Source organism: Mobula birostris, chromosome 4, assembly GCF_030028105.1.
Source record: "Mobula birostris isolate sMobBir1 chromosome 4, sMobBir1.hap1, whole genome shotgun sequence".
In the NCBI taxonomy this organism is placed as follows: domain Eukaryota; kingdom Metazoa; phylum Chordata; class Chondrichthyes; order Myliobatiformes; family Myliobatidae; genus Mobula; species Mobula birostris.
This window is the reverse complement of record NC_092373.1, coordinates 203,924,979-203,944,057: the sequence shown is the minus strand read 5'-3', so window position 1 is coordinate 203,944,057 and position 19,079 is coordinate 203,924,979. Positions and strand designations below refer to the sequence as shown.

Here is a 19,079-nt window from a genome sequence, read left to right as displayed (position 1 = left end):
AGCCTTCATTTGAAAGAGAAGTAGGAAGGGTTTATTTTTCCGGGGGGGGGGAACCCTTACTACTTCTCTTTCAAATTAAAGCTAAATTACCCCCAAAAGCCCTAGAGTTTGTAAGTAATTCCAGTGCAGTTGGACTGCCAACCGCCATAAAAAGTCAGAAGAAAAAGAATTCTGATCCCCTCTCACTTTAACTGCAGTCCCTGAGTTCAGCAGCGGGACAGAAGTTTGGGGCAAAGATCCCACTGGGAGGGACGAAGGCTGTGTTGGAGGGTGCCACTTACCAAGGGCTACAGAAATGGTTTCGTTAGTTGTATAATTATGCAAGAGAATCTGATGCAGAAGGGGAGGAGGGATCGCCGGGGAGCTGAGTATGGCTGAATTTCCGCGGCTGCCGGGCCGGTGCTTGTGCATCGTCACCGGGGCGTCCCGGGGTCTGGGCCGGGCGCTGGCTCTAGCGCTGTCCCGCAGCCTGCAGCCCGACTCCCGCCTGGTGCTGGTGGCCAGGTCCGGGGACGCGCTGCGGGAGCTGGAGAGCGAGGCGGCGGGGGCCGGCCTGCGGCTGAGCCGTGTGGAGGCGGACCTGAGCGAGGAGCCGGGGCTCCAGCGAGTCCTGAGAGCGGTGAGCGAGGCCCGGGAGGCGGATGGAGCTCCGGACCGGCTGCTGCTCGTCAACAACGCGGGTGAGGACGATGCGGGGGCCGGGTGGTGGGATATACGACACTACTACACTCTTTCCTTCCTAAAATAGTGGGAGAGAAATTGCATTGTGCTGCAGAAATGGTGTGAAATGAGATCAGTGTAGCTGGGTGAGTATCACCACAACCATGTCCACCCTGCACGTCTGATACCAGACGTCATACAGTTCTGTCTGTCTTGTTTTACGGCGGCTGGCATCCAGCTTAATGGTGCATTACCTCCGCCCTCTGCTCCAGACTGTGCACTACACATGCATTCTAAATCCCTAGGTCATACATTTAAGGCGAGAAGGGTAATTTCAAAGGAGATGTGAGGGGCAAGTTTTTTTTTACACAGGGGGTTTTACACAGAGCCTGAAATGCTTTGCCCTGGGGCGGTTGAAGGTAGAAACATGGACTTTTAAGACGCAAACAAAATATTTCTCGAACTTCCAGTAATGCCTCCCCCTTCACCATTCCCCATTCCCATTTCCCTCTCCCAGTTTATCTCCTTACCAGCCCATCACCTCCCACTGGTAAACACGAAGAAATCTGCAGATGCTGGAAATTCAAGCAACACACATAAAAAATATGCTGGTAAACACAGCAGGACAGGCAGCATCTATAGGAAGAGGTACAGTCGATGTTTCGGGCCGAGACCTGAAGGGTACCTCTTCCTATAGATGCTACCTGGTTTGCTGCGTTCACCAGCATTCTCTTATGTGTGTTACCTCCCACTGGTGCTCCTCCCCCTTTTCTTTCTTCCATGGCCTTCTGTCCGCTCCTATCAGATTCCCACTTTTGCAGCCCTGCATCTCTTTCACCAAAGAGTTTCTCAGCTCTTCACCCCTTCTCCCTCCCGGTTTCACCTATCACCTTGTGTTTCTTCCTCTCCCCCCCCCCCACCCATCTTCTTACTCTGACTCCTCATGTTTTTCTCTCCAATCCCGATGAAGGGTCTCGGCCTGAAATACTGACTGTACTGCCTGGCCTGATAAGGTCCTCCAGCATTTTGTGTGTGTTGCAGGGACCTTTAGGAGATGTCCAGATAGGCACATGGACAGGAGGTACTGCAGATGCTGGAAATCTAGACCAGTACACACAGCAGGTCTGGCAGCATCTATGGGTGGGCGTAAACAGGCAATGTTTCGGGCCAAGACCTTTCTTCAGATAGACACATGAATGAGAGGAAAATAGAAGAATATGGACATCGGGCAGGCAGAAGAGATTAGTTGGCCGTTTGATTACTAATTTAATTGGCTCAGTACAACATTGTGGGCCAAAAGGGCTTGTTCCTGTGCTGTACTGTTCTACGTTCTGAGAAAAATAACATTTTGGGAGGACAAACCAGGGTAGGACTTAACACAATGAACGGTAGGGCAGAGGGAGCTGGAAATACAGATCCTTGTAAGTGTGTCACAGGTAGATAGGGTTGTAAAGAAATCTTTTGGCACACTTTCCTTCATAAATCAATGTATTGAGTACAGGAGTTGGGATGATATATTGAATTTTCATAAGAGCTGTATTGAGTTCAAGAGCCATGTGGTAATGTTGCAGCTTTATAAAACTCTGGTTAGACCACACCCTATTGTGCTCAGTTCTAGTTGCCTCATTATAGGAGGGATGTGAAAGCTTTAGGGAGGGTGCAGAGGAGGTTTACTAGGAGCTGCCTGGAATAGAGAGCATGTTTTATGAGGATAGGTTGAGTGAGCTGGGGATTTTCTCTTTGGAGTGAAGGAGGATGAGAGGTGACTTGATAGAGATGTACAAGATGATAAGAGGCATAGATTGAGTGGACAGCCAGAGACATTTTCTCAGGGTGGAAATGGCTAATATGTGGGGGCACAATCTTAAGGTGATTGGAGGAAAGTGTAGGGGGGATATCAGAGGTAAGTTTTTTATTACACAGAGTGGTAGGGTGCCAGGGGTGGTGATAGAGCAGATACATTAGGAACATTTAAGAGAGTCTTAGAGGGTTATGTGGGAAGGAGGGTTAGGATTGATTTTAGAGTAGGTTAAAAGGGCAGCTCAACATTGTGGGCCAGAGGGTTAGTCCTGTTCTGTGTCTAATGAACCTGCTCCACCATTCAATATGATCATGGGTACTCTGGCCGTGGACTCCCCTCCACCTTTTCCCCATGACCTTTAATTCCCCTGCTATGCAAAAATCTGTCTAAATGTGTCTTGGTATTTAATGAGGTGGCCTTTACTGCTTCCCTGTGCAGAGAATTCCGCAAATTCACTACTCTCTGGGGAAAGTAGTTTCTCCTCATCAGTATCCTAAATCCACTGCAAATCTTAAAACTATGCCCCATAGTTCTGGTCTCTCTTCGGTGGGGAGGGGAAAGGCCTGGTTTGCTCTGATGTTTCAATACAGACACAATACTGGAGGCACTTAGCAGGTCAGGCAGCATTATGATACATCTCCAGCATTAGGTGTGTGTTGCTCCAGATTTCCGGCATCTGCAGAATCTCTTGTCTCTCTGTACTGTTTGACTGTAGGGGCCTCTGCTCTAAGTAGTGGATACGGCCCAGGCCATCACAGGTAAAGCCCTGCCCACCACTGAACACATCTACTAGGAGCTTTGTTGCAGGAAAGCTGCATCCATCGCCAGGGACCCCCAGCACTCAGACCAGGCTCTCCTCACTGCTGCCATCAGGAAGAAGGTACAGGAGCCTCAGAACCCACACCACCAGGTTCAGGAACAGTTATTACCCCTCAGCCATCAGGCTCTTGAACCAGAGGGATAACTTCACTTCCCCGTCACTGAACTGATTGCAAAACCTATGGACTCACTTTCAAGGACTGTACAATTTGTGTTCTCAATATTATTTATTTGTTCATTTATAGATGATTATTATTTATCTTTTATCAATTCTATTGTGTTTCTATTTACTGTGAATATCTGCAGTAAAGTGAATCTCGATTATATGTAGTGACATGTATGTACTTTGATAATAAATTTACTTTGAACTATTGAGTCAATGGAATGGGGCAGTATGGTTACATGGCCCTTGACCCACTGTTGCCTGCACCAAACAAAGATGCCAAATTATATTAGGAATGCAAGGGTTTCTGGAATCTGAAGCAAAAGACAATCTGCTGGAGGATCTCAATGAGTTAAGCAATATCTGGTGGGGTGGGGGTTTTGGAAAAGTGTGTGGGGGTTTGGGTTGATGCACTGCAGCAGGACTGGCAGTCTTGACCTGAGATGTCGACAGTTCCTCCCCTCCTACAGTAACTCCTCAGATGCTGCTTGGCTTGCTAAGTTCCTTCAGCACTGTGTGTGTTCTCCCAGTGTTAAAGTAGTACAGGCCCTTCGGTCCACAGTGTTGTGCTGAACCAATTTAGTAATCAAATGGCCAACTAAACTGATCCCCTCTATCTACACAATGTCCATATCCTTCCATTTTCCTCACATTCATGTGTCAATCTAAATGATTCTTAAGTGTCTGTAATGTATCTGTCTCTACCATCACCCCACTACTCCTTTTGAAATTACCCCCCCCATCTTAAATGCTTGCCTTCTGGTATTAGACAGTTCAGCCTTGTGCAAAAGATATTGTCTATCTCTGCCTCTCATAATCTGATAAACTTCTATCACATCTCCCCTCAGCCTCCCATTCTAGAGAAGAAAACCCAAGTTTGTCCAATCTCTCGTTCTAGCACGTGCCCTCTAAACCAGGCAGCATCCTGGTGAACCTCTCTGCACCCTCTCCAAAGCCTCGACATCCTTCCTATAATGGAGCGACCAGAACTGTGCGCAATACTCCAGATGCAGCCTAACGAGAGTTTTATAAAGTTGCAAAGTTCCTGAATTTGAACTCAATGCCTTGACTAGTAAAAGCAAGCATTCCATATGCCTTCTTAACCACACTATCAACCTGTGTAGCCCCTTTCGGGGAGCTGTGATCTTGGACTCTTAAGATCCCTCTGCTCATCAACAACGTTAAGGGTCTTGCCATTAATACTCTACTGTCTCTACATTAGATCTGCATTGTTCACATTGGCCGGATTGAACTCCATCTGCCATTTCTATGCTCCAAATGTCAACAGTTCCAACCCCAACCTCAGATGCAGCTTGGTTTACAGGTTGCCCGTCGTGCCAAATTAAACCAATTCCCTTCTGTCTGTACACGATCCTTATCCTTCCCTATGTATTCATGTCTCTGGTTAATAGCCTCTCAAATGCCCTGGCCACACATAGCCTTTCAAACTTTTCCCCTTTCCCCTTGTCCCTCTGGAACAAGCCACGAGCCTCCTGCTGGAGGAAGTCAGCAGGCCATAGAACGCCACAGTCCTTTCTAGTGCAAAGTGGTCAGTGTTGCTCCACTGAGGTACCAATTCGTGTTGTTCAAGAGCCAAACAGTTGAAGGGAAGTAGCTGTTCCTGAACCTGGTGGTGTGCATCTTCAGGCTTCTGTACCTCCTGCCTGATGGTAGCTGTGAGAAGGTGGCATGGTCTGGATGGTGGGGGTCATTGATGATGGCTGTTGCCTTCCTGAGGCAGCACCTCCTGTAGGTGGTGGGGAAGGATGTGCTTGTTATGTAATGGGCTGAATTTGCTGCAGGTTCTTACCTTCCTGCAGATTTGAATTGCTGTACCAAAGAGTTCAGAAGTCCCATTTAGTATCAGAGAAAAGTATGCAATATACATCCTGAAATTCTTGTTCTTCGCAGACATCCATGAAAACAGGAGAGTGCCCCAAAGAATGAGTGACAGTTTAAAAGCACAAAGCCCCTCTCTACTCCCCTCACCCACGCACTGGAAGCAGAAAAGCATCAACCCTCCTCCACCCCGCCCACTTCCGCAAAAAAGCATCAGCACCCTCCACCTGCCAAGCAAGCAACAGCAAAGCCCCCAGTAAAGACCATGATCTACAGTACAACAAAAATCAATCGTTCACCTGACAATTCGACATGCCACGGGCTCTTTCCCTCTCCCTAATAAAGGGAGAAAGAAATGTCCGTTTTCACAGCAAGAGGGGAGACATAACAAAACAACACACTGATTTATGGTGTTAAATGCCTGTCACGCTGCTTTTCTGCCCCTGAGTTCTCCACCTGGAGAATAGGCAACAATCTTTCCCCCACCAATGGGAGTAAGAAAGAGTTTGCGAGTCGCCAAGTGCACAGCTTCCGACAGCTGATCTGCTGTTCCCAATGTTCTGTTTTCTCCTGCGATGCTTCAATAGGAGGCCCTGGCTTAGAATCAGCCTGTCCACAGGGCTGCAAAACCTCACAACCCCAAAGGCACACTTGTCTTCTAGGCTGTGTCCTTGGGGTATTGAAAAGCAGCTGGTTGTGAGCCCGCAGGAGCGGGTCCCACCACTGCAAAGAACTGAAGTATGAGTGTAACTCCAGCTCAGGGTCTTCAACAGGACCCCATCCATCTTGAAAAGGACAAAGAGAGACATTAAAGGTAGAAATTAAACTATTTTCCCAGGTGTTGATGAAGGAGTCGCCATTGAGCGCCATCGTAACTCTGCCTCCAGACTGAGGTGCTACTGGTCAGATTGTTGTAAAGGTGTGTTTGCTGATCAGCATGGGCTCAGTGAAATGACTCAATACACCAGTCATAATGGTCCTCGGTCTAGACCACAGTGAAAATAACCTCGATGCCAAAAGATAAGGGTTTGAGCTAAAATTTGGTTTAAGAGGAGGACAAAGGGCATACCTTTGTTTAATTTTGTCACCATATACAGCTCTGAGATTCATTTCCTGAGGGCATTCTCAACAAATCTGTAGAATAATAACCATAACAGAATCAGTGAAAAACCATCCAGCTAGGACATTCAACTGGAGCACAGAAAGCAACAAACTGTACAAATACAGAAGGAGAAATAATAATGATAATAAATAAGCAATAGATATCGAGAACATGGGATGAATAGTCCTTGAAAGTGAGTCCACTGGTTGTGGGAACAGTTCAGTGATGGGGTGAGTGAAGTTATCCCCTCTGGTTCAAGAGCCCAATGGTTGAGGGGGGTTCCTGAACCTGGTGGTGTGAGTCCTGAGGCTCCTGTATCTTTTTTTCTGATGGCAGCAGCGAGAAGAGAGCATGTCCTGGGTGGTGGGGGTCCCTGATGATGGATGCTGCTTTCCTGTGATAGCATTTCATGTAGGTGTGCTCAATGGTGGGGAGGGCTTTACCTGTGCTGGACTGGGTTCTATCCACTATGTTTTATTGGATTTTTTGTTCAAGGGCATTGGTGTGATGCAGCCAGTCACTATACTCTCCACTCCACATTTATCGAAGTTTTAGATGTCACGGCGAATCTCTGCAAACTCATAAAGAGGGGTAACTCTGTAGAAGTAGGTGATAAGAGGCATAGATCGAGTGGACAGCCAGAGACTTCTCCCCAGGAAGGAAATGACTAATACAAGGGGGAATAATTTTAAGATGAAAAAGGCGAATGGTATGCTGGCATTTATAGCGAGAGGATTCGAGTACAGGAGCAGGGAGGTACTACTGCAGTTGTACAAGGCCTTGGTGAGACCACACCTGGAGTATTGTGTGCAGTTTTGGTCCCCTAATCTGAGGAAAGACATCCTTGCCATAGAGGGAGTACAAAGAAGGTTCACCAGATTGATTCCTGGGACGGCAGGACTTTCATATAAGAAAGACTGGATGAACTAGGCTTGTACTCGTTGGAATTTAGAAGATTGAGGGAGGATCTGATTGAAACGTATAAGATCCTAAAGGGATTGGACAGGCTAGATGCAGGAAGATTGTTCCCGATGTTGGGGAAGTCCAGAACGAGGGGCCACAGTTTGAGGATAGAGGGGAAGCCTTTTAGGACCGAGATTAGGAAAAACTTCTTCACACAGAGAGTGGTGAATCTGTGGAATTCTCTGCCACAGGAAACAGTTGAGGCCAGTTCATTGGCTATATTTAAGAGGGAGTTAGATATGGCCCTTGTGGCTACGGGGATCAGGGGGTATGGAGGGAAGGCTGGTGCAGGGTTCTGAGTTGGATGATCAGCCATGATCATAATAAATGGCGGTGCAGGCTTGAAGGGCCGAATGGCCTACTCCTGCACCTATTTTCTATGTTTCTATCTTTCTATGATTGGGGGAAAGTACAAGGGCGATGTCAGAGTTTGGTTTTGTACACAGAGAGTGAGGAGCACGCTGCCAGGGATGGTGGTAGAAGTAGATAGATTAAAGTCATTGAAGAAACTCTTAGATAGGCACCCAGATGGTAGAAAAATGGAGGGCTATGTGTGAGGGGAGGGTTAAATTGATCTTGGAATAGGTTAAAAGCGTCAGTGCAACACCATGGGCTGAAAGTGAGTCACCAGGCTGGAGATTAATCACAGCGGACGAGTTGCTGCCTGTCATTACTGATTGTGGTCCGTTGGTCAGGAAGTCCAGGTTGCGGAGGGAGGTGTTGACTCACTGGTCTAGGTGATTGGAGATGGATGAAACAGGATAACGAGAAAGAGCAGAGAACATTACAGCACAGTACAGGCCCTTCAGCCTTTAAACCTACTCTAAAATTAATCTAACTCTTCCCTCCCTCATAGCCCTCCATTTTACTATTATCATTGTGCCTATCTGAGAGATTCCCCAGTGTCTCTGTCTCTATCATCACCCCTGGAAGCAATTTCCATGCGCCCACCGCTCTGTAAAATAACCTACCTCTGAAATCCTCCCTATACTTTCCTCAAATCGCCTTAAAATTATGCCCCCTCGTATTAACCGTTTCTGCCCTGGGGGGAAAACGTCTCTGACTGTCTGCTTGATCTATGCCTCTTACTATCTTGTATACCCCAATCAAGTCATCTCTCATCCTCATTTACTCCAAAGAGCAAAACCTTAGCTTGTTTAACCTAGCTTTTTTTTTATTTATTCATTTACGGGATGTGGGCATCACCAGCTCAGCCAGCATTTATTACCCATCTCTAGTTGCCTTTGAGAAGGTGGTGATGAGCTGCCTTCTTGAACCGCTGCAGTCCCTGAGGTGTGGGTACACCCACAGTGCTGTTAGGGAATTCCATGATGTTGACCCAGTGACAATGAGAGAATGGTGATATGATTCCAATTCAGGATGGTGAGTGACTTGGAGGGGGATTTCCAAGTGATGGTGTTCCCGGGTATCTGCTGTCCTCGTCCTTCTAGATGGTAGTGGTCGTGGGTCTGGAAGGTGCTGCCTTAGGAACTTTGGTGTGTTGTTGCAGTGCATCTTGTGGATAGTACACACACTGCTGCAACTGTTCGTCAATGGTGGAGGGTTTGGATGCTTGTAGAAGGGGTACCAATCAAGTGGGCTGCCTTGTACTGGATGGTGTCAAGCTTCTTGAGTGTTGATGGAGCTGCACTCACCCAGGCGAGTGGCGAGTATTCCATTACACTCCTGGGCCTCAGCACTCTCTTTAAACGTTCCACATCCTTCCTATAATGAGGCGACCAGAACGGAACACAATATTCCAAATGTGGTCTAACCAGGATTTTACCTTTCAGCTCTTGAACTCAATCCCCTGACTATTGAAGGCTAACAGACCATATGCCACCCTAACCACCCTATCAATTTTCCCGGGAACTTTGAGAGATCCACGTACATGGATCCCAAGAACCCTCTGTTCCTCCACACTGCCGTTAACACTGTATTTGACCTTCCAAAGATAATCACTTCATACTTCTCCAGGGAGAACTTCATCTGCCACTTTTCAGCCCGGCTCTGCCTCTTGGGCTGAGTTCAGTGAAGGTGGAAGCTTTGAGCTCATGGTAGTGTTCCTTTGCTTTTTCTTCAGGCTCTCTGGGCGACATCTCGAAGTCTGTTGTGGATTTTACCAAGCCTGCTGAGGTCTCCAGTTACATGGACTTCAACTTCACCTCAGCCACATGCCTCACCGCCTTACTGCTCAAGGCCTTCCCCAGACGGGAGAACTTCCGCCGCACAGTGATTAACATCAGCTCACTCTGCGCCATCCAGCCCTTCAAATCGTGGTCGCTGTACTGCGCAGGGAAGGCGGCTCGGGAGATGGTGTTCAGTGTCCTTGCAGCCGAAGAGCCCGACGTGAGGGTGCTTAATTATGCCCCAGGTAGTGCATCGAGGATTTACCTCAGGGAACACTTAACTAGAATCGTAGTGTGACACAGCATGAAAAGAGGCCCTTTGGCCCAACTTGTCTGTGCTGACCAATATGCCCATCTCAAATTGCCTCATTTGGCCCATGTCCCTCTAAACCTTTCCTAACTGTGTACCTGTCCAAATGTCTTCTACGTTGGTTAATGTACCTGTGTCAACACACATGAAATGCTGAGGGAACTCAGTAAGTCAGGCAGCATCTATAGAGGGGTATAAATAGTCAGTAGATCACCTTGAAATGTCGATTGTTTATTCCTTTCCACAGATGCGGCCTACCTGCTGAATTCCTCTAGCGTTTCATATGTATTCTTCTACTGCCTATTCTGCTGCCAGGATGATTCTGCTCTCAGGTTGGAGAAACAACACCTCATATTCCATCTGGGTAGCCTCCAACCTGATGGATGAACATCATTTTTTCCAGTTTCTGATCATTTATTCTGCTCATCTTTCACTCTTCAATTCCCCACTCTGGCCTCTTACCTCTTCTCTTCACCTGGCCCTCCTCTTTCCCCTTTGCCCATGGTCTTCTGCTCTCTCCTATCAGATTTCTTCTTCTCCAGTCCTTTTCACCTCCCAGCTTTTTACTTCATTCCTCCCTCACCCACCCACCTGGCTCCACCTTTCACCTTCTGTTCTGGCATTTTCCCTTCATTTCCAGTCCTGATGAAGGGTCTCAGCCCAAAATGTTCACTTGTTATTCCTTTCCATTGATGCTGCCTGACCTGCTGAGTTCCTCCAGCGATTTTGTGTGTTGCTCTGGATTTCCAGCATCTGCAGAATCTCGTGTTTCATATATGCTTCCTATACTTGTACGTGTCCAAGGACTCTTTGAATGTTGTTAATGTGCTAACCTCAATCGCTTCCTCAGGCAGCTCATTCCATGTACTCCCTACCCTCTGTGTGGAAAAAGTTGCCCCTCTGGTCTCCATTAAATCTTTTCTCTCTCAAAAGCAAATAGACTATTTCCACTGAGTTTGGGTGAGACCTTGATAAGAAGTCATGGCTCAAGGGTGAAAGGTGAAATTTTTAGGGAGAACTAAGGTGGTGAGAGTGTGGAATGAGCTGCGACAGGAAGTGGTGGGTGTAGAGCCATAGAAATCTACAGCACATTACAGGCCCTGCAGCCCACAATGTTGTGTCATGTAAACCTACTCTAGTTCTGCATCCTATCTATGTTCCACTGTAACCTCTGACAACCCTCTAGACTATCCACAACACCCCCAAATTTTGTGTCATCAGCAAACTTACTAACTCACCCTTCTACTTCATCATCCAGGTCATTTATAAAAATCACAAAGAAAGTCCCAGAGCAGATCCCTGGGGAACACCACTGGTCACCATCTTCCATGCAGAATACGAACCATCGACAACCACCCTTTGCTTTCTGTGGGCAAGCCAGTTCTGGATCCACAAAGCAAGGTCTCCTTGAATCCCATGCTTCATTACTTTCTGAATGAGCTTTGCATGTGGAACCTTATCAAATGCCTTACTGAAATCCATATACACTACATCCATAGCTCTATCTTCATTAATGTGATTTGTTAAAGAAGCTATCTCGGAATGACATCTGTCACATATTGGATTAATATAAGAGTAATAACAAGATAGTTTATCTTTGGACATATGAGCCCTATGCACTACTTTAAACTGTATCAACCTATGCTTAGCACATACAGAGGATGAATTCACCAACTGAAGAATTTTTTCCCATTTTTCAGTCGGTATATTAATTTCAAGTTCTCTTTCCCAGTCAGCTTTAATTTTATTAGAAGCATCAGGACATAGATTCATAATTATATTATATATAATTGCTACTACACTTTTCTGAGAGAGATTTAAATCTAAGATTTTTTCCAAAGTGTCCATTGGATATGGGTGTGGAAAATTAGGGGAGACAGTAATTAAAAAGTTTCTAATCTGTAGATATCTAAAAAAGTGAGATCTGGGTAAGTTATATTTATTAGAGAGTTGATCAAAAGACATAAAACAATTATCCAAAAATAAATCGCGAAAAGATATTATACCTTTGGTTTTCCAATCAAAGTAAGCTTGATCCATCGTGGAAGGTTGAAAAAGAAAATTTGATATAATGGGACTTGCTAGAACAAATTGATTAAACAATAAAAATCCTAGGCTAGGTAAAAGGTATCTACAGAAATCTAAAAAGGAGGGGGGGCTCGCCCTCCTGAATTTTAGATTCTATTATTGGGCAATTAATATTCGATATTTAAAATTTTGGTTACAAGATTTGGACGCATCTTTAAACCCTCATTGGGTAAATCTTGAATCTAATTCATTACAGGGGTTTTCCTTGGGTTCGGTTTTAGGAACTTTACTTCCTTTTACTTCTTTTAAATCATATAAACAAATGAACAACCCAATAGTTAAGCATACTTTACGTATATGGTTTCAATTAATGTGTTTTGTTACCTCTACAAAAAATTCAATTAGTCTCGTAAGGCAGGACTTCCCCTTGACAAAGTCATGCTGACTATCCCTAATCAGATTATGTCTCTCCAAATGCTCACAAATCCTGCCTCTCAAGATCTCCTCTAAAAACTTGCCCACCACTGAAGTAAGACTCACTGGTCTATAATTTCCTGAGTTATCTCTACTCCCTTTTTTGAACAAGGGAACAACATGCAACCTTCCAATCCTCTGGTACTTCTCTCATCCCTGTCGACGATGCAAAGATCATCGCCAGAGGTTCAGCATCTCCTCCCTCGCTTCCCACAGTAGCCCGGGGTATATCTCATTCGGTCCCAGTGATTTATCTAACATAATACCTTTCAAAAGCTCCAACACATCCTCTTTATTATCGTCTATGCACTCAAACGTTTCAGTCTGCTGTGAGTAATCCCAACAATTGCCAAAGTTTTTTTTCCCTGGTGAATACTGAAGTAAAGTATTCATTAAGTAGCTCCGCAACCTCCGCCAACGCCATGCATGTTTCCACTGTCTCACCTGATTGGTCCTATTCTCACATGGCTCATCCTTAATCCTGCTCTCCAAGGCCTTCTCATAGTCAGTTCTAGCTCTCCTAATTTCATTCTTAAACTCCTTCCTGGCACTCTTGTAATTTTCTAGAGCTCTAACAGTATCTAGTTTCTTGAATCTTTTGTAAGCTTTTCCTTTCTTCTTAACCAGATTTTCTACATCCTTTTGTACACCATGGTTCTTTTACCCTATCACCCTTTCCCTGCCTCAATGGAACATACCTATGCAGAAAGCCATGCAAATATTCCTTGAACATTTGCCACATTTCTTCTGTGCATTTCCCTGAGAACATCTGCTCCCAAATTATGTTCCCAAGTTTCTGCCTAATAGCATCATATTTCTACCTATCCCAATTAAATGCTTTCCCAAATTTTCTGCTCCTATCCCTCCCCAGTGCTATGGTGAAGGAGTTGTGGTCACTATCTCCAAAATGCTCTCCCACCAAGAGATCTGACACCTGACCATGTTCATTTCCCAATACCAGATCAAGTATAGCCTCTCCTCTAGTTGACTTGTATTCATATTGCATCAGAAGACCTTCCCTGAACACACCTAACAAACTCCACCCCATCTAAACCCCTTGTTCAAAGGAGATACCAGTCAATATTAGGAAAGTTAAAATCACCCATCACATCAACCCTATTATTATTGCACCATTCCAGAATCTGCCTCCCTATATGCTCCTCAATGTCTTTATTACTATTGGCGGGGGGGGGGGGGTTCTATAAAAACACCCAGTAGAGTTATTGCTCCTTTCCTGTTTCTGACTTCTACCCACAATGACTTAGTAGACAATCCCTCCATGACTTCCTCCTTTTCTGCAGCCGTGATACTATCCCTAATTAGCAATGCCACGCCAGCACTTCTTTTGCCTCCCTCCCTGTCCCTTTTGAAGCATCTAAAGCCCAGCACATTCAGCAACCATTCTTGCCCCTGAGGCATCCAAGCCTCTGTAAAGGCCATGACATCATAGTTCCATGTGTTGATCCATGCTCTCAGTTCATCCGCCTTGTTTATGATACTCCTTGCATTAAAACCGACACATCTCAAACCATCAGGCTGAGTGCATCTTTGTTCTATCATCTGCTTATCTCTCCTCACATCTCTCTACAAGCTGTCTCTACTTGTGCGCTAACCACCCCATCTCTGACTCGTCCCTTCACATCTAGTTTAAACCCACCCCAATAGCATTAGCAAACCTCCCTCCCAGGATATCGGTTCCCCTCCAGTTCAGGTACAACCCGTCCCACTTGTACAGGTCACCCCCTTCCCTGGAAAAGGTTCCAATAATCCAAGAACTCGAAACCCTGCCCCCTGCACCATCTCCTCAGCCACTCATTCATCTGTGCTATCGTCCTGTTCTGACCCTCCCCAGCTTGTGGCCCTGGGAGTAATCCGGAGATTACCACCTTGCAGGTCCTGCTCTTCAACCTCGTTCCTAACTCCCTAAACTTACTGTGCAGGACCTCTACCCCCCTCCTGCCTACGTCATACAACATGTACCACGACCTCTGGCTGCTCACCCTCCCCTTCAAGAATATTTTGCAACTGCTCAGAGATATCCTGGATGCCAGCACCCGGGAGGCAACACACTATCCTGGAGTCCCTTTTGCTGCCACAGAATCTCCTATCTGTTCCCCTAACTTTCGAGTCCCCATGCCCTATTGCTCTGCTTGACCTCACAGTACCCTTCTTGAGGCTCCAAGCCGACCACAGTGCTTTTGGATTAGCTGCTGCTGCCTCGCCCAGATGGGTCACCCCCCTCAGCAGTATCCAAAGGGGTAAACCTTTTGCTGAGGGCGGTGGCCACAGGGGACCCTACACTAACTTCTTTCTCCCTGTACCTCTCTTGGTGTTCACCCATCTACTCCCTGAATCCTGCACTCTGGGTGTAGCCACCTGCTCAAAAGTCGCACCTATCAAATGTTCTGCCTCCCGAATGATCCTAAGTTCAGCTCCAGTTCCTTACTGTGGTCTTTCATGAGCTGGGGCTAGCTGCACTTCCTGCAGGTGTAGTCATCAGGGAGACTATCAGGTTCCATAAATTCCCACATCCTACAGGAGGAGCAATCCACTGCCAAATCTGCCATCCTGCCTGCACTGTCCTATGGGCAACCAAAACCAAATCTTCTAACCTGTGTCCTTGTCTCGTCCTCAGTCCCTCTTGAGTCAAAGCCTGATGCTCCCACTCTCATTGCTGGCCCACTCCCGACGGGTGTGGGGTCAATTTCAACATTTAAGAGAAGTTTGGATATGTATGTGGATGAGAGAGATATGGAGGGCTATAGTGTGGGTGGCTTGGCACAGACAGGATGGGCTGAAGGGCCTGTTTCTGTGCTGTAATGTTCTTTGGCGCACATTAACCCTGTAACCTCAAGTTCTTGATTCCCCAACTCTGTGGAAAAGACTGAATGTCCATTCACCCTGTCTGCGCCTCTCATGATTTTGTACACCTCTATAAGATCACCCCTCAGTCTCCTGCTCTCTTGTGAATACTGGCCCGACCTGACGGAAGCCCCCATATCACCAAGTCCCCCGGAGTACCCAGCAACAACATTGGCATAAATGGGGCCCTGGTATTGATGCAATCCTGGCATCTTGCTGTGCTCGCCATTGGCCGCTGCCTTTTCCCACAATGCAACGGTGAGCATCCTTGATGAAGTGCTTCCCCACCCGTTGGATGTGATAGAGTTGTAGAGCAGTACAGTCCAGAAACAGGCCCTTTGGCCCATCTAGTCTGTACAAACCTGTTTTCCTGCCTAGTCCCATTGACCCACGCCTAGGCCCTAGCCCTCCATACCCCTCCCATCCATATAACTATCCAAACTTCTCTTAAATGTTGCAGTTGAACCTGCAACCACCACTTCTACTGGCAGCTTGTTCCACACGCCCACCACCGTCTGAGTGAACAAGTTGCCCCTTTTCACACTTAACCTATGACCTTTAGTTCTAGTCTCACCCAACCTCCGTGGCGGTGGGGGGAAGCCTACTTGCATTTACTCTATTTATACCCCTCACAATTTTGTACGTTTCTATTTAATCTCCCCTCATTCTCCTGTGCTCCAGGGAATAAGGTTCTAACCTATTCAACCTTTCTCTATAACTCAAGTTATCAAGTCCTGGCAATATCCTTGTAAATTTTCTCTGTTGAAGGATGCCATGGGAAGGTAGATGCTTTTTTGGGGAAGGAGTGTAGGTTTGTTGGCCCAAGGCTCAGTCTGATGCCCCTCGGTTAGGGTGACACTATTACAGCTCACTATTGCCATTAGAGTTTGGAGTTCAAGTTCAGTGCCGGCGCCATCTGTATGTTTTTCCCGTCAGCACATAAGTTTCCTCCGGGTGCTCCGGTTTCCTCCCACACTCCAGAGACGTGCCGGTTAAAAGGTCATTGTAAATTATCCTGTGATTAGACTCGTGTAAATCATTGGGTTGATGGGTGGTCTAGAGGGGACTGTTCCACGCTCTATCTCTAAGTAAATAAATTTCACACAGGGCCCCTGGACACTGGTATGCAGGAGCAGGCTCGGACAGAGACCAAGGACCCGGAGGTACGCCAGACCTTCGAGACCATGCACCGGCAGGGGCAGTTGGTCGATTGCCGGAAATCTGCCCGGAAGCTGATGGACATCCTGGCGAGGGATGAGTTTAAGTCCGGAGCTCACGTCGACTACTTCGATGAGTAACTGCAGCAGGTGACCTTCATTGGCAAAGTCCATCAGAATCAAAATCCAGTGTAGTATCACTGGCATATGTTGTGAATGTGTCATTCTGCGATAGCAGTACATTAAAAAAAAACTATATATTACAATAAGAAATATATAAAAACATAGTGAGGTAGTATAATTGGGTTTATTGTCCATTCAAAAATCTGATGGTAGTGGGGAAGTTGCTGTTCCCAAAAAATTGGGTGTGTGTAGCAATGAGGAGAGGGTACGTCCTGGGTGGTAGGGGTCCTTACTGATGGATGCTGCTTTTTTGAGACATCGCCTTTTGAAGTTGTCCTCAGTGCTGGGGAGGCTGGTGCCCATGGTGGAACTGACTGAGTTTACAACTTTCTGCAGCTTTTTCTGGTCCTGTACTGTGGACCCTCTATACCAGACAGTCATGTAATCGGTTAGAATGCTCTCCACGGTAATCTGTAGAAATCTGCAGGAGGATAGTGGGTTCTTCTAAGATCCACACCATCTGGCCATGGCATCTTCTAATTGCTCCCAAGGTAGGAGGTACAGAAGCCTGAAGTCCCACTTCACTGGGTTCAGTCAATCGGTTCTGGAACCAACTGGCAAAACTATTATCACGCAGTTTAGCAACACTATGATCACTTTGATTACCCCGCACTAAGATGGCCTTATTTTTGTTCTAATTGAGCAACGCACACAGAATGCTGGAGGAACTCAACAGGCCGGGCAGCATTGACGGAAAAAAGCACAGCCGAGACCCTTCGGCAAGACTGGAGGAAAAAAATAGCTGAGGAGTAGATTTGGAAGTTAGGGGGAGAGGGAAATGCCAGGCAGTAGGTGAAACTTGGAGGGGAAGGGATGAAGCAAAGAGCTGGGAAGTTGATTGGTGAAAGAGACAGAAGACCATGGAAGAAAGAAGAAAGGGGTGGGGGGGGGGAAGCACCAGAGGGAGGTGATTAGAGGGCAAGGAGAAGACATGAGAGCGGGACAAGGGGATGGGAAATGGTGAAGGAGGGCGGTGGAGGTCCCTCTCTCATTTTATCTCCTTGCCCTCCAATCACCTCCCTCTGGTGCTCCTCCCCCCCCCTTCTTTCTTTCACGGGCTTCTGTCTCTTTCACCAATCAACTTCCCAGCTCTTTGCTTCATCCCTTCCCCTCCAAGTTTCACCTACCGCCTGGCACTTCTCTCTCCCCTCCCTCCACCTTACAAATCTACTCTTCATCTTTTTTCTCCAGTCCTGCCGAAGAGTTTCGGCCCAAAACGTCGACTATACTTTTTTCCATAGATGCTGCCTGGCCTGCTGAGTTCCTCCACCATTTTGTGTGTGTTGCTCAGATTTCCAGAATCTGCAGATCTTGTCTTGTTTGTGATTTGTTCTAATTGTGTTCTTTCTTGTAAAAATTGTGTATAATTTATGATTAATTTGTTTTTTCTCTGAATGGTGGCACAGTTCCAGAGCAGTTACTGTAATGTTTTACAATGTCAGCTGTAAGATTGAGGTTCAATACCCGCTGCAATCTCTATGCACTTCCCGTGACCACATGGGTTTCCTTCCAATACTCTGGTTTCCTCCCACATTCCAGAAACGTACCGATTAGGGTTGGTAAGTTGTGGGCATGCTATATTGATGCTGAAAGCATGGCAATACTTGCAGGCTGCCCCCAGCAGATCCTCGGACCGTGTTGGCCATTGACACAGCTGACGCGATTCACTGTATATTTTGATATTTCAATGAAGGAGTGACAAATAAAGCTAATTTATCCAATCTGTCTCCGTGCCTGTGATGCTGCTGCAAGTAAGTTTTTCATTGCGCCTGTGCACAGATAGACTTGTGCAGTCAACAATAAACTCGACTTTGACCCTGCAATAGTGGATGTGGTCTTTGCTGAAGGGCTTTTTGTTGTCACATCAAGTTCAAATTCAAGTTTATTTTTATTGTTAACTGACTATAGATATATATACAACCAACCAAATGAAACATTGTTCCTCCTGACCATGGTGCACCCTCAATACGTATATCACACACACCACATAAAATATTACCAAAAATAAGTTAATAAGGTGTAATTCAAAATTCATGTAATGTGCAGTGCAGGTGAATGATAAACAGTTCATTGTCCTGGTGACAAGACCTTGGTGGTGGCAGGGTATTCATTAGGCTCAACCTGCGGGAAGAAGCTTTTACGCAGTCTGACAGTCCCAGTCCTGATGCTCCTGTACCTCCCCTCCTGATGGTAGTGGGTCAAAGAGATTGTAGGATGGGTGGTAGGGATCTTCAACAACACTTTGGGCTCTTTGTGTACAATGCTCCCAGAGCATGTCACAAAAGGGGGGAGGAGACTCTCGGCAGGTTTTACTATCCTCTGTAGGATCTTGCACTCCCATACCATACAGTGATGCAGTCAGACAGGACATTCTCAATGCTGCTCCTGTAGAAAGTTGTTAGAAAGTGGAGGGGCGGGGAGCCTTGCACACCTCAATCTCTTGAGAAGATGTAGATGCTGCAGTGCCTTCTGGACTAGGGAGGAGGTGTTGTGGGCCCAGATTAGATTGCGCATCGTGCGCACACCAAGGAACTTTGTACTCTTCACTCCTGTCATGGCAGAGCCACGGGCCGAGACCCAGTGAAAAGC

General features: G+C 46.5%; 1 protein-coding gene across 3 annotated transcripts in view; it reads left to right on the top strand.

Annotated features, from left to right (window-relative positions):
- Window positions 1-280: 280 nt before the first annotated feature.
- LOC140196113 (sepiapterin reductase-like) overlaps window positions 281-19,079 on the top strand; it is a 63,722-nt gene continuing 44,923 nt past the window's right edge. The window contains exons 1-3 of one of the 3 annotated variants that reach the window (XM_072254821.1): window positions 281-680; window positions 9,431-9,721; window positions 16,258-16,457. In XM_072254821.1, coding sequence (XP_072110922.1) covers window positions 371-680; window positions 9,431-9,721; window positions 16,258-16,448 — 792 coding nt within the window. In that variant the 5' untranslated portion in view covers window positions 281-370 and the 3' untranslated portion in view covers window positions 16,449-16,457. Of the gene's footprint in view, window positions 681-9,430; window positions 9,722-16,257; window positions 17,278-19,079 lie in introns of those variants that run through there. The other 2 variants (XM_072254820.1, XM_072254819.1) reach the window with 2 other exon arrangements.